This window comes from Rhinopithecus bieti, unplaced genomic scaffold (genome assembly GCF_001698545.2).
Source record: "Rhinopithecus bieti isolate Rb0 unplaced genomic scaffold, ASM169854v2 scaffold_41114, whole genome shotgun sequence".
Taxonomy (NCBI): Eukaryota; Metazoa; Chordata; class Mammalia; order Primates; family Cercopithecidae; genus Rhinopithecus; species Rhinopithecus bieti.
In genome coordinates, this window is record NW_016817363.1 from 1,519,513 (window position 1) to 1,532,820 (window position 13,308).

Here is a 13,308-nt window from a genome sequence, read left to right on the forward strand (position 1 = left end):
TTTTTTTTTTTTTTTTTTGTGACGGAGTCTTGCTCTGCCACCCGGGCTGGAGTGCAGTGGCCGGATCTCAGCTCACTGCAAGCTCCGCCTGCCGGGTTCACGCCATTCTCCTGCCTCAGCCTCCCGAGTAGCTGGGACTACAGGCGCCCGCCACCTCGCCCGGCTAGCTTTTTGTATTTTTTTAGTAGAGACGGGGTTTCACCGTGTTAGCCAGGATGGTCTCGATCTCCTGACCTCGTGATCCGCCTGTCTCGGCCTCCCAAAGTGCTGGGATTATAGGCTTGAGCCACCGCGCCCGGCCTGATGAGTTCTTTTAATGGTCTCCTTAATGACTCCATTTATCTAATCTCAACATCTACATACAGCAAAACCATTTTATTTAATATTCCTAGTTTAATCTCCTCAAAGCATAGCTGTATTATATTCCTTGCTCAAGGGCTTTCAAACTGTCTATTGTCTTCTAATTAAACACAAATTTGTTAGCCTAACAAAATTCCATGGACTTCAGTTTAGCTTTCCAAGAATAATTAGCACCTAGTAGCTGTTAAGAGGAGGACAAGCAATAACAATAGCTTTATTTTAAGACACAGGCATCGTCAATATAAGGGATTGAGGTGAAAAAAAAAAACAAAAACAGTTAATATAGTAGGCCTGGGACTGCTGCCCTTAGAAAGGCTTGTTTGTAAAGTTGACCGTTGGCTGGCATCTGGGAACTTGGATTTTGAGAAGATTCTCATCATTCCTTAACTGATAAGAGTGGTTCCAGGTGCCTAAAACCATAATACAAACAATGTGGTTTATGCTGAACATCTATTTTTCTTCTGGGAGTCTGAATTTTGTACCTGCTAGGTGGAGGGTGCCTACATGACCAATTACCAACGCAAACTCAGTTAAACTTCCCTAATAGATGACATCTTCCATGTGTTATGGTAATTTATTGCTGAAAGAATTAAGCACATCCTGGATGACTCCATGGGGAGAAGACTCTTAGAAACTTGTTTGGTTTCCTCCAAACTTTGCCCATGTGCAACTTTTTGCTTTGCTTATTTTGCTTTGTGTTCTTTCACTGCACTAGATTTTAGTTATGAAGCAGACTGCATGCTGAGTCCCATGAGTCCTCCTAGCAAATCACTGAACCTAGGGGTGGTCTTGGGGGACCCTGACACAGGGAGTTGATTGGCAACACAAGTTGTTTCAAAGCAAATGAATTCTTTTTCCACAAGCTAGCATATTAGTAAACTATCAGGTAGCGTAAACTCGTTGACTGAGTTCTGTCGGGAAACCAAGGGAAAATTTTTCTTCAAAAATACATGATATCCTCCTTGTTAGGCAAGGCAGTACTTTCCCTATGGAAAAGTGTATTCAGTTGGAATGCACTTGGCTGCAAGAAACTGAAAACTATTATATTACAATGCTTTAAAGAGGCTAGTGACTTGTCTCTGAGGGAAGGTATCTAGGAGTAGTACAGTCACTCAGTGATGAGTTTTTCTTTTTGCTCCACCATCCTTAGTGTGTAGTTTTTGTCTTCATGGTCACAAGGCAGCTGCTACAGTGCCATGTATTGTTTGAGGTCCAAGTGATCAGGAATAGGAGAATGTGAAGGGCAAAACCCAACTCTGCCCTCTCTAGGGACTTCTACTTCTATGATTGACCAGTGCTGTCCCACAGGAGCTGAAAATTCAACTACTTCACTTTCCAATACTGGAAATGAGTGGTAAGAAATTTGGAATGGATGCTCGATGGTCCACATAAATTATCCGTCACAATTCTTCTGACACTAATAGAACAGCAATACAAGATTGTCGTTGATTCCCTATGTGAAGATCCTGTATGTGGATACCTTGATTGTAAGGCTGAGAGATTAAAGACCACAGCACCTTCTGTTAAGTGGGCTCCTTGTCACTCACGTACCTTTGCTCCTGAGTTCTTCCATAGGTGCCACTGAACAGCTTCCTTGAGGTAAACTCTTCTGAACTTGGAACTTATATTAACTGGGATATTAATAATCTTTTAATCTTAATGCTCTTATGAAATGACATAAAAAGAAGAAATGCATTGCACCATTGTATGAACAGATAAGACAAAATACTAACTCTCTCCTTTTCCGCCCACCCTATCTTGTTTTCTTTCTCAGAAGCTGTAGATGAAACCAAACCTAAGGAAAGTGCCCGGCAGGATGAGGGTAAAGAAGAGGAACCCGAGGCTGACCAAGAACATGCCTGAACTCTAAGAAATGGCTTTCCACACCCCCACCCTCCCCTCTCCTGAGCCTGTCTCTCCCTACCCTCTTCTTAGCTCCACTCTGAAGTCCCCTCCTGTCCTGCTCACGTCTGTGAGTCTGTCCTTTCCCACCCACTAGCCCTCTTTCTCTCTGTGTGGCAAACATTAAAAAAAAAAAAAAAAAAAAAAAGCAGGAAAGATCCCAAGTCAAACAGTGTGGCTTAAACATTTTTTGTTTCTTGGTGTTGTTATGGCGAGTTCTTGGTAATGATGATTCAATCATTTTGGGAAATTCTTGCACTGTATCCAAGTTATTTGATCTGGTGCGTGTGGCCCTGTGGGAGTCCACTTTCCTCTCTATCTCTCTCTCTGTTCCAAGTGTGTGTGCAATGTTCCGTTCATCTGAGGAGTCCAAAATATCGAGTGAATTCAAAACCATTTTTGTTTTCCTCCTTTTCAATGTGATGGAATGAACAAAAGGAAAAAATTCAAAAAACCCAGTTTGTTTTAAAATAAATAAATAAAGCAAATGTGCCAATTAGCGTAAACTTGCAGCTCTAAGGCTCCTTTTTCAACCTGAATATTAATAAATCATGAGAGTAATCAAGGTCCAATGGCTCTGTGTTTCTGTTCTACCTTCTCATTAGTTGGTTGGACATGCTAGGGTCTTACATTTCATCTTTTTCCTGTCCTCTCAGTTTGAGACCAACAACCCTGATAAAGAAAACACAGATGAAGCCTAAGGCTCTTGTCAGGACCAATAGCTCCGGCCCTCGAGGGAGACATCTGTTGCAGGCCTGTCTCCTTGGCTTATGTGTGGCTATTTTTAACTGTGCCTCTTCACAGCTTCCCTTTATGCCTCTCTTTGTGTCCAAATTTCCCCACTTTATAAAGATACTAGTGATACGAAATTGGGCCCACCCTAATGATCTCACTTTAACTTAACTGCCTCTGTCAAGGCCTCATTTTTGAATGTGGTCACATTCTGAGGTACTGGGGCTTAAGGCTTCAACATATAACTTTGGGGGACAGGGCACAATTCAGCCCATAAGAGACACTAATATGTGACCAGCCTATCCAACATGGTGAAACCCCATCTCTACAAAAAAATACAAAAACTTAGCCTGGCATGGTGGCAGGTGCCGGTAATCCCAGCCACTTGGCAGGCTGAGGCTGACATTGCACCATTGCACCCCAGCCTGGGCTACAGAGTGAGACTCCATCTGAAAAAAAAAAAAAAAAAAAAGACACTAAGACTCACTCTTACTAAAATAACCTCAGAGTATTTTCATTATTTAAGAGAAGTTTAGTTTATCCAGTGAAAAGTTATTCTAGATTTTGCTAAGATAAATATTACAAAGAGGAGCTGGGCAAGGTGGCACATGCCTGTAGTCCCAGCTACTTGGGAGGCTGAGGTGGGAAGATAACTTGAGCTCAGGAGTTAAAGTCCAGCCTAGGCAACCTAAAGTGATCCTGTCTATAAAAAATACGTTCATTATAGAAATGTCTACAACTCTTGGAAACCCCCAGGCTTTTGTTTTAATTAATTTATTTTAACCCAAGTATTGAGCCAGTCCATTGCATCTTTATCAGCTTATAAATTTATGTTGAATTTACAATTCCTACACAGGACAGCTATGAGATTCTTGATTAGTTATAATCATTGTTGATATCACTGCCGATGTTGATAGTATATAAAGAAAAGGTGTACATTTAGCACATCCATTTCAAATTTCTTTCCAGTTTCAGTTTTTAAAATGCCTTCTATTAGAAGGTAAATAGTTCTTATAAGAAACAAAGCAATATCTGAAGTATCTATGCTCTGTATTCCTACATTTTCTAAATCAATTCTGGTGCAGATTCCGAACATGTCATGTTCTGCTCTGGCCCTGAGTCTCCTCTCATAGACGTGCATGGCCAGGGGGTTCCCTTCGGCTTTCTACCCTCATCTGCAGATAGAACCTCCTAGCTAGGAAAAGAAAACTAAGTCAAAGAGAAAGTCCTCATACTAATGAAGATCAATGAAATAAGTCATCCTCGGAGTTTCAACCTGTACCTTGGTAACTATGCTCAGCTTTGTGTAGAACTAGTGCCTAATTAATCAAAGAAAGGTGAAGCCATATGAAAAATGAGCCCTCACTGAATCAACAGGGTCTTTCCTTGGTCACTGACACTAAGTTGAATTTTCATTGGGAGAAACAACTCTAAAGAAAAATGTTAGAAAGTATCAATCACATATATTAAAATAGTTTTAAGAGTTTGATTTCATTCTGAGTTGGTCTGAATTTCATGGAAGACTTGGAAGCAAGAATGTCTGGGGCTCAGTCATGATCTACTTAGAGTCTCATCAGATGTGGAATAAGTTGTTGAAAAGATTCATAGATTGAAGTTATATCACATAGCATATCTGTCTACATACTGCTTTAAAATTCTATTTTACCTCAAAGGTTTTGTTTTGTTTTGTGTTTTGGTAAGAAATGCTATAATCTCTTTCTCAAATCTATACCTGAAAGCAACATTCCTATGACTTGGAAAAATTCGGCTTCTTCAAAACACAATTCTAAACTTCTTCTGCTGAATCCACATTTATACTGAAAACAGTAGTGTATGAACTTTTAGGCATATATTAATATATACTGTTTAGTGGTCTTATTGTGTTAGGGTTGGGAATTTTTTTAAACTTATTAGTATCTAAATTTATTTCATTTATAAACTTTTGGTTCCTTAATAGAATTGTAACGGTGGAGGAATACACATTAGAGAGGCTCGTAATAAAGCCTCTAAGACACAATAGAGAGGCTCCCAAAAGACATACCAAGAATCATTGCAGCCCTAACACTAAATGCAAAACAACGTGACTCACACTTACAGACAACACACAAAGTCAGGGAGCAATTGGGATGCATAGGCCATTCAAGATACAGAAACATATGGGTTCTAAATTCTGTTCAGAAAGCAATCTAAGTTGTTGATTCTGAAACACCTAAATCTGGATTACTTTGAAAAATAAAAAATAGGTTAAGGACAAGTAAAAAAGACCTCAACACTGACAGGTGATGTTTTTCAAATAGTAATAAGGTCATACAGTGTGCTCCAGACCCAACATCTCATTGATAGCAAAACCATCACATTGTCTGTATGAAATAAGGTATTTTGACTGAGCTGTATTATTTGGGTCTAAAATGTTCAGTTATGATGTAATACAATTTAAGTCTCTTTGAAGATAAAAGAATTTCTAAAATAGAACTCTTTATCTCCATCACCAAATCCACATTTGGCTGATTTTCCTGTTTTTTACACCATGATCTACCCAGTGGCTTAGGTCAGAAATCTAGAAAGAAACTTGATTCCTCTTTTTCTTTTCACATAACATTTAATTCATGAGAACAAATCTGCTGCTGTGGATTTCAAAAGAGAATAAAGGTAAAATTTGTGCCTCTTGCTCTGACCAAACCTGCACTTTTCTTGGTCAGTTTGTGGTGATCTAAGGGTTCTTTTACAATGATTCCACCCCATACTCAGTTCAAAAGAAAAGTCACAGAAGAATTAGAAAACTCTGTGTCAGTAACCTGGGTTAGAGGCACTTGGCGTTCGCAAAAGTGCATTATTCCCAATGTCAGACAGCCCCAGAGAAGCCAGTTAGTTCTGCAGTGGCATGGAAGCCCAGACAATAGGAAACCCAGATTAATGAATAAGTTCCATACAGCATTATTAAGATCACCACAAGTTCCATTAATTTCTTTTTTTTTTGCCTTCCCAACATTGACTGTTGTCATGGAAACACAGCTTCTGTTAAGCTGGTTATAAAAATAACTCAATGATTGGTGATCCTCCTTGATAAATGTCAGCTAATGAGCATTAGAAACATGAGCGTCTTTAATTTTAGATAGAACTCTTGCCTAATTTTTCTTCCTGAGGGGTCAAAGCCTATGTCTGCCTGTCATGTAGGCAAGGACTGCATCCATGTCTACCACCGTTTTCAGCCACATATTTACCCTGATATAACCTCATTTTTTCCCTTTCTTCGTGGATAAAAATTCCATCATCAGGAATGAGTACAAGATTGAGCTATGAGAATGATGAGTTATTAAATCCTCCTGGAGAACATTATCAAGGTGGCAGAGACATTTCGAATGTACATTTTCCAGCATATTGGTTACCTGATTTGTTTTCTTACAGGTATGTGTCATGGTTGGTAATTACAGCATGTTTAGTGTTACAGATGTACCTTACTAAGTACATTTTCAATGAAGTGAGATGCCTCTCCATAGGGGTGAAAAATTTCAGTTAATCTCATATTATATAAGATCTGGCTATGGAAGTACATAAATTGTAATGAAATTTTAAGTTAATTTATTTGTTTAATTATCGAAATAATACTATTTTATTACAAAAGGTAGAAAATACAAATAAGGAAAAGATAAAATAATCCAAGATTTACTATGCAGAATTAAGCCATATTTATATTTAAAGATTCAGCTTTAGATAATATGTCTACCTGCCTAACTGCCTCTCTCTTCCCATACATCATCCACTTATCTATTTAAGACAAACATGGACTCATGTTATACATATAGTTTTATAAATAACTTTAGACATTCAACTGCAAATTTTTAATAATGTGTTTATAATATAATTTCGTTAGCCAGATCCGTAAAAATGGAAAATTTGGTCAAAGGACATGAGTACTTTAAACGCTTTTATATAGATTGCCATGTTAGAGACAGAGGACTTTAAATCTTGTGGTTTCCATTGTGACTTTCCAGTGTCACGCCAAGCCTCAGAAGCCTGAGACAAAAGGAAAAATATGCAACTTTATACAAATGCTCTTTAACTTATGATTGGTTTATTGGTTTATGTCCCAATAAAACCATTGTAAAATTGAAAAATCGTAAGTCAACCTATTGTAAGTTGAAGACCTTTTGCATACACTTATCAAAGTATTGTCCCATAGTTTGAACAAAGTGAGAAAGTTAAAAACAGATCTACAAACAAAAACATGATTATATATAAAACCCTGTGTTGCCCAAACTGTTGATGGGCTGTTGTCAACCCTCATAAACATGCTTCCTGGTTGACTGGTGGACTGTATTGCTTTGCCAGACCAGTAAAATGAGGACTGAGTGGAAGGGACTTATTCTATTACACAATAATACCATCATAAAGCAAATAGTCTGTCTCTATTTAAAATTTTGGTATTTTGTTTTTCCATAGGTATTAATTTTGAATTTTGAAATATTATATTCAAATCCTTTTTTTTTTTTTTTTTTGTTCTGGTGAGACATTCTCACTCTGTCACCCAGGCTGGAGTGAAGTGGCGCGATCTTGCTTCACTGCAAACTCCATCTCATGGGTTCAAGCGATTCTCCTGCCTCAGCCTCCTGAGTAGCTGAGATTACAGGTGCTTGCCACCACACCCAGCTAATTTTTATAAGTTTTGGTAGAGATGGGGTTTCACCAGTTGGCCAGGCTGGTCTCGAATTCTTGACCTCAAGTGCCACCTGCCTCAGCCTCTCAAAGTGCTAGGATTACAGGTGTAAGCCATCGTGCCTGGCCCCAATACTATCTTGATTACTAATTTTTTGGTGTAACCTTACATTTTGCACTTAAGGCAAGTAACCTTAACTTGCCTCACCGTAATCCTGTCCCTGCTGCTCCCAAAGGGAATAGTAGAATCACTGGTTCCCAAACATTTTCTGAGGACCATTAGGCAGCTGTGATTACGTGAGGTTTTAGTGACACCCATGGACTGTAATGTTTGAGAATAGATGGGGCATGTGGACCTGGGAATTAAATATTTAATATTCCTAGAAAGTTAACAAGATAACTAAGAAATTTCCCTGCTTTTTAGAGAAGGCATTGCTATGAACTGACTGTTGGGGTCCCCTTAAAATTTGTATGTTGAAGCCTAATTTCCAATGTGATGGTATGTAGAGGTGGAGCATTTGGCAGTAATTACACCATGAGGGTAGACCACCCTCCAACCCCGATGGAATTAGTGCCCTTATTAAATGAGGAAGGAGCATGAGATTTCTCTTTCTTTCTTCCATGTGGAGATACAGCAAGATGCGGCCTCTGCAACCTGAAAGAGGGCCCTTACCAGAACTTGACCATGCTAGCACCCTGATCTTAGACTTCCAGCCTCCAGAATTGTGAAAAATAAATTTCCATTGTTTATATGCCACCTGATCTGAGGCACTTTTGTTATTGCAGCCCAAACTGACTTAGAAAGTATAGATTATAAAACAGCTGGATACAGACAACAAGGAGTGGTTAGAAACTGGTTTGGGCTATGGAGAAGTGAGAATTCATGATCTATCTAAACCCTCTGAAAATACATTAAAAACTAAACAAGAATAAAACTGGGTCTATCAAACCAAAGCACCAATTTATAATGCCAACTACTCTTCAGGGTTGCACTTGGGAAGAGTACAGTTATGAAACTAGATGTAATCATTTGAAAAATTGCGTTCTTACTATGAAGCCATAAAAAAGAATGAGATCATGTCTTCGTAGGGACATGAATGGAGCTGGAGGCCATTATTCTTAGCAGACTAACACAGGAATAGAAAAACAAATACCACAAGTTTTCACTTATAAGTGGGAGCTAAATGTGAGAACACACGGACACATAGAGGGGAACACACACTGGGGCCTTTCGGAGGGTACAGGGTGGGAGGACAAAGAGGATCCGGAAAAAATAACTAATGGATGTTAGGCTTAATACCTGGGTAATGAAATAATCTGTACAACAAATCTCCATGACACAAGTTTACCTATGTAACAAACCTGCATTTGTACACCTGAACTTAAAGTAAAAGTTTAAAATAAAAAGAAAAATTGTACTCCTGAAGAAGTTGATCAAGTAGAACCTTTTATAAATTGGAGTGTTGTGGGAAACAAGTACTAATTAACTCGCCATGGGTGCAAATTTATGTTTAAGCTATAGATAAGAATATGGCTATTTCATTTTACATTTAGAAGTAAAAAGAATATAACTCTCTCTTGGAATTAGAAAAGAAGCATGGGAGGAAAATATGCTTTAAAATTTTTTTCTGCCACTTTGGAAAATAGAACAAGCATAGAAATGAAAGGAAGAACAATTGCATCTGTTTTCTTTTCTACCTTCCCCTATGCTTTCTCCTTTCTTCCTAGAGTAAGTAAAATGAGCAAAAGATCTCCAGCCTAGGGACACTGGAGTGTTCACTAAGTTAAGGGGAAATGCAGAGACAGCATGAGGGAGGCAGCACCCCTGTTCCAGCTTTAGCAGTCTCAAGATTCAGTGAAGGTTGTAACCATTACCTCCACCTGAAGGGCAACAGCAGCCTTTGCCTTAGCATCAGAGGCCACCAATAGGATTCTACAGTGCTGCCTTTGCCTACTTTCTGACCTCCTGCCTCTGAACCACACTGCCAGCCTAGACTTGTGAATCTTGCCTTCTTCTCCTTGATTTAACCCACCCTGTCTGCTTAGATGACTCCTGTCCTGCCGGACTGTAAATTCCTTAGGCATGGCATGGGATATTTTGTCTTATTTGGTTCTGTACTCCAGAAGCATCTGAAAATAGCAGGCCAAACTCAATAAATGGATGAATGAATAAATGACTTCTAATTCTTGTCTGTCAGTCTCTATCCTCTTTTTCCCTTCCTGTGGCTTCACAAACTTTTCATAGGGGTATTAAGATACAACCCAGGCCCCTTGTCCAAGAGGGAGAATTATTTCCTTGAGAACTCAACGCTTTCACATATCATACCTGATGATGAACTTGGGGCAACAAACTACCACATGAATCTAAGTTGTGTTCATTCACTAAATGACCAGCCGAGAGATTCAGCCACAATGACCTCATTGTTATCCTTGTCTATTCCACTCCTGACTTTGCATTTTTGACTTTCCATTATTTCATCCCTGCCTTTGCCTTTCTGCTTTTTTTTTTTTTTTTTTTCTGGTTGGAATGCTCTTCCACAGATATTCACATGGCACTTTCCAGGTCATTTCTCAAATATTACCTTTCCGTTGAAGCCTTCAAAGACCACCCCATTAGTAATTTCTACTAACCTTCCTATAAAAATATTTCAAATAGATATAGACCTTAATTCTATTTAAAATACTATATCCCTTACTCAATTATTTTATTTACCTATCTTCCATTACTAGAATATAAGCTTTACAAAAGTAAGAACTTTTCCTGTTTTGTTTATATCTCTAGCTCTTAAGACACTTCCTGACATCCAGTAGGATCTCAATAAATGGGAAATGAACAATTTTTATTTTAAGTATTTTACTTGCTCCTTAAAATTAGTTCTTTCTAACTGTAGATTCATCCATGGAGTACTGTCTTGTTACATTCCTTAGCAGGAGGCATCTGTGTTTGGGCCAACTCAGCATCTTTTCACGTTCCTCTGATGATAAGTTACCTCTTCCTATTCTATTTAGCTTCAGTGGAGCCGACTCTGATTCTTCTCCTCACCCTCAACATAGAAGAGATACAAGAACCAGGTCTGGCCAATCAGACCATCACATCTCCTGGTGCAATGATTGATTTAAGCACAGACACGTGGCTTGAGACATGCTCTCCCTTGGAGCTTTCTGCCAAAGCTAGCAAAACAAATAAACAAACAAAACAAACCCCCACCTTTCATTTTGGTAGGATTTCTAAACAAGGGAATGTGAGTCTTCCATAGAGAATGGCTATTTGCTCACCACATGGAGAAAGCCTTTCCAAGAAAAGGAAAAAGACAGTCCTGGTAACATTTGTCCTCTAGATGTAACAATGCCTGAAGTAAGTACTATTCTTGGACTCTTAGTAATGTGTGTTGATACCCTTTTTGGCTTAAGCTTGCTGAAGTTGTATTTCCATCATTTACAACTTAAAAGATTCATGATATATTAGCCTTTCCATGTTTGCCCCAGCCCCAGTAAACCTCTATGCATAAGTGACTCTCCAGGGAAGCTCCCACCCAGCTGGTCCTGACTTCTTGGCTCCTGGACATTTTCACAATATTTGTAGGATAAGAATAATATTTGTTGTCTAATGCAATGAGCATAGCATATCATCATTTCTTCCCCATTAGGTTGATAATGTATTTTCTTTTTTTGCTATTATTTATATTTTATTTTATTTTAAGTTCTGGAATACGTGTGTAGGATGTGCAGTTTTGTTACATAGATAAACGTGTGCCATGGTAAGTGTGTTGCTGCACCTATCAGCCCATCACCTAGGTATTAAGCCCAGCATGCTTTAGCTATTTTTCCTGATTCTGTCTCTCCCCTTGCTCCCCTGACCCCTGCAAAAGGCCACAGTATGTGTTGTTCTCCTCCCTGTGTCCATGTGTTCTCATTGTTCAGCTTCCACTTATAAGTGACAACATGTGGTGTTTGGTTTTCCGTTCCTTTGTTAGTTTACTGAGGATAATGGCTTCCAGCTCCATCTATGTCCCTGAAAAGGACATGATCTTGTTCCTTTTTTATGGCTGCATAGTATTCCATGGTGTATTTGTACCACATTTTCTTTATCCAGTCTATCATTGCTGGATATTTGGGTTGGTTCTATGTCTTTGCTATTGTGAATAGTGCTGCGATGAACATACATGTACATGTATTTTTATAATAGAATAATTTATATTCCTTCGGTTATATACCCAGTAATGGGATTGCTGAGTCAAATGGTATTTCTGGGTCTAGGTCTTTGAGGAATTGCCACACTGTCTTCTACAATGGTTGAACTAATTTACATTCCCACCAACAGTATAAAAGTGTTCCTATTTCTCCACAGCCTTACTAGCATCTGTTGTTTCTGGACTTTTTAATAATTGCCATTCTTACTGGTGTGAGACAGTATTTCATTGTGGCTTTGATGGGCGGGCATTTCTCTAATGGTCAATGATGTTGAGCTTTTCTTCATATGTTTGTTAGCTCCATAAATGTCTTCTTTTGAGAAGTATCTGTTCATGTCCTTTGCCTGTTCATGTACTTTTAAATGGTATTGTTTGTTTTGTTTTTTTCTTGTAAATTTTTTTTAAGTTCCTTATAGATTTTGGATATTAGACCTTTATCAGATGGAAAGATTGCAAAAATTTTCTCCCATTCTGGAGGTTGTCTGTTAGATCCCATTTGTCAATTTTTGCTTGACAAAAGCAACAAGCAATTCCTTTTGAAGTTTTCATCATGAAATCTTTGCCAGTGTCTATGTTCTGAATGATATTGCCTAGATTTTCTTCTAGGGTTTTATAGTTCTGGCTTTTATATTTAAGTCTTTAATCCATCATGAGTTAATTTTTGTATAAGGTGTAAAGAAGGGGTCCAGTTTCAATTTTCTGCAATGGCTAGTCATTTCTTCCAGTACCGTTTATTAAATAGGGAATTCTTTCCCCGTGGCTTGATTTTGACAGGTTTGTTGAAAATCAGATGGTTATAGACGTGTGGTCTTATTTCTGAGTTCTTTATTCTGTTCCATTGGTCTATGTGTTTGTTTTTCTACCAGTACCATGCTGTTTTGGTTTCTGTAGGCTCATAATATAGTTTGAAGTCAGGTAGCGTGATGCCTCTAGCTTTGTTCCTTTTGCTTAGGATTGTCTTGGCAGTTCAGGCTCTTTTTCAGTTCCATATGAATTTTAAAGCAGTTTTTTTTTTTTTCTAATTCTGTGAAGAATGTCAATGGTAATTTAATGGGAATAGCATTGAATCTATAAATTACTTTGGGCAGTATGGCCTTTATCACAATATTGATTCTTTCTTTCCATGAGCATAGAATGTTTTTCCATTTGTTTGGGTCCTCTCTGATTTCCTTGGGCAGTGGTTTGTACTTCTTGAAGAGGTCCTTCATTTCCCTTGTTAGCTATATTCCTAGTTACTTTATTCTCTTTGGAACAATTGTAAATGGGAGTTCATTCATGATTTAGTTCTCTGCTTGTCTATTGTTGGTATATAGGAATACTTATGATTTTTGCACACTGATATTTTATTTCAAGACTTTGCTGAAGTTGCTCATCAGCTTAAGAAGCTTTTTGGCTGAGAGGATGGAGTTTTGTAGATACAGGATCATGTCATCTGCAAATAGAGACAGTTAGACTTCCTTTCTTCTTATAT

At 38.3% G+C, this 13,308-nt stretch overlaps 1 protein-coding gene across 2 annotated transcripts in view; it reads left to right on the top strand.

Annotated features, from left to right (window-relative positions):
• GAP43 (growth associated protein 43) overlaps positions 1-2,827 on the top strand; it is a 98,245-nt gene extending 95,418 nt beyond the window's left edge. For both annotated transcript variants that reach the window (XM_017855970.1, XM_017855971.1), the window contains one exon: positions 2,135-2,827. In XM_017855970.1, coding sequence (XP_017711459.1) covers positions 2,135-2,223 — 89 coding nt within the window. In that variant the 3' untranslated portion in view covers positions 2,224-2,827. The remainder of the gene's footprint in view (positions 1-2,134) is intronic.
• Positions 2,828-13,308: the final 10,481 nt, after the last annotated feature.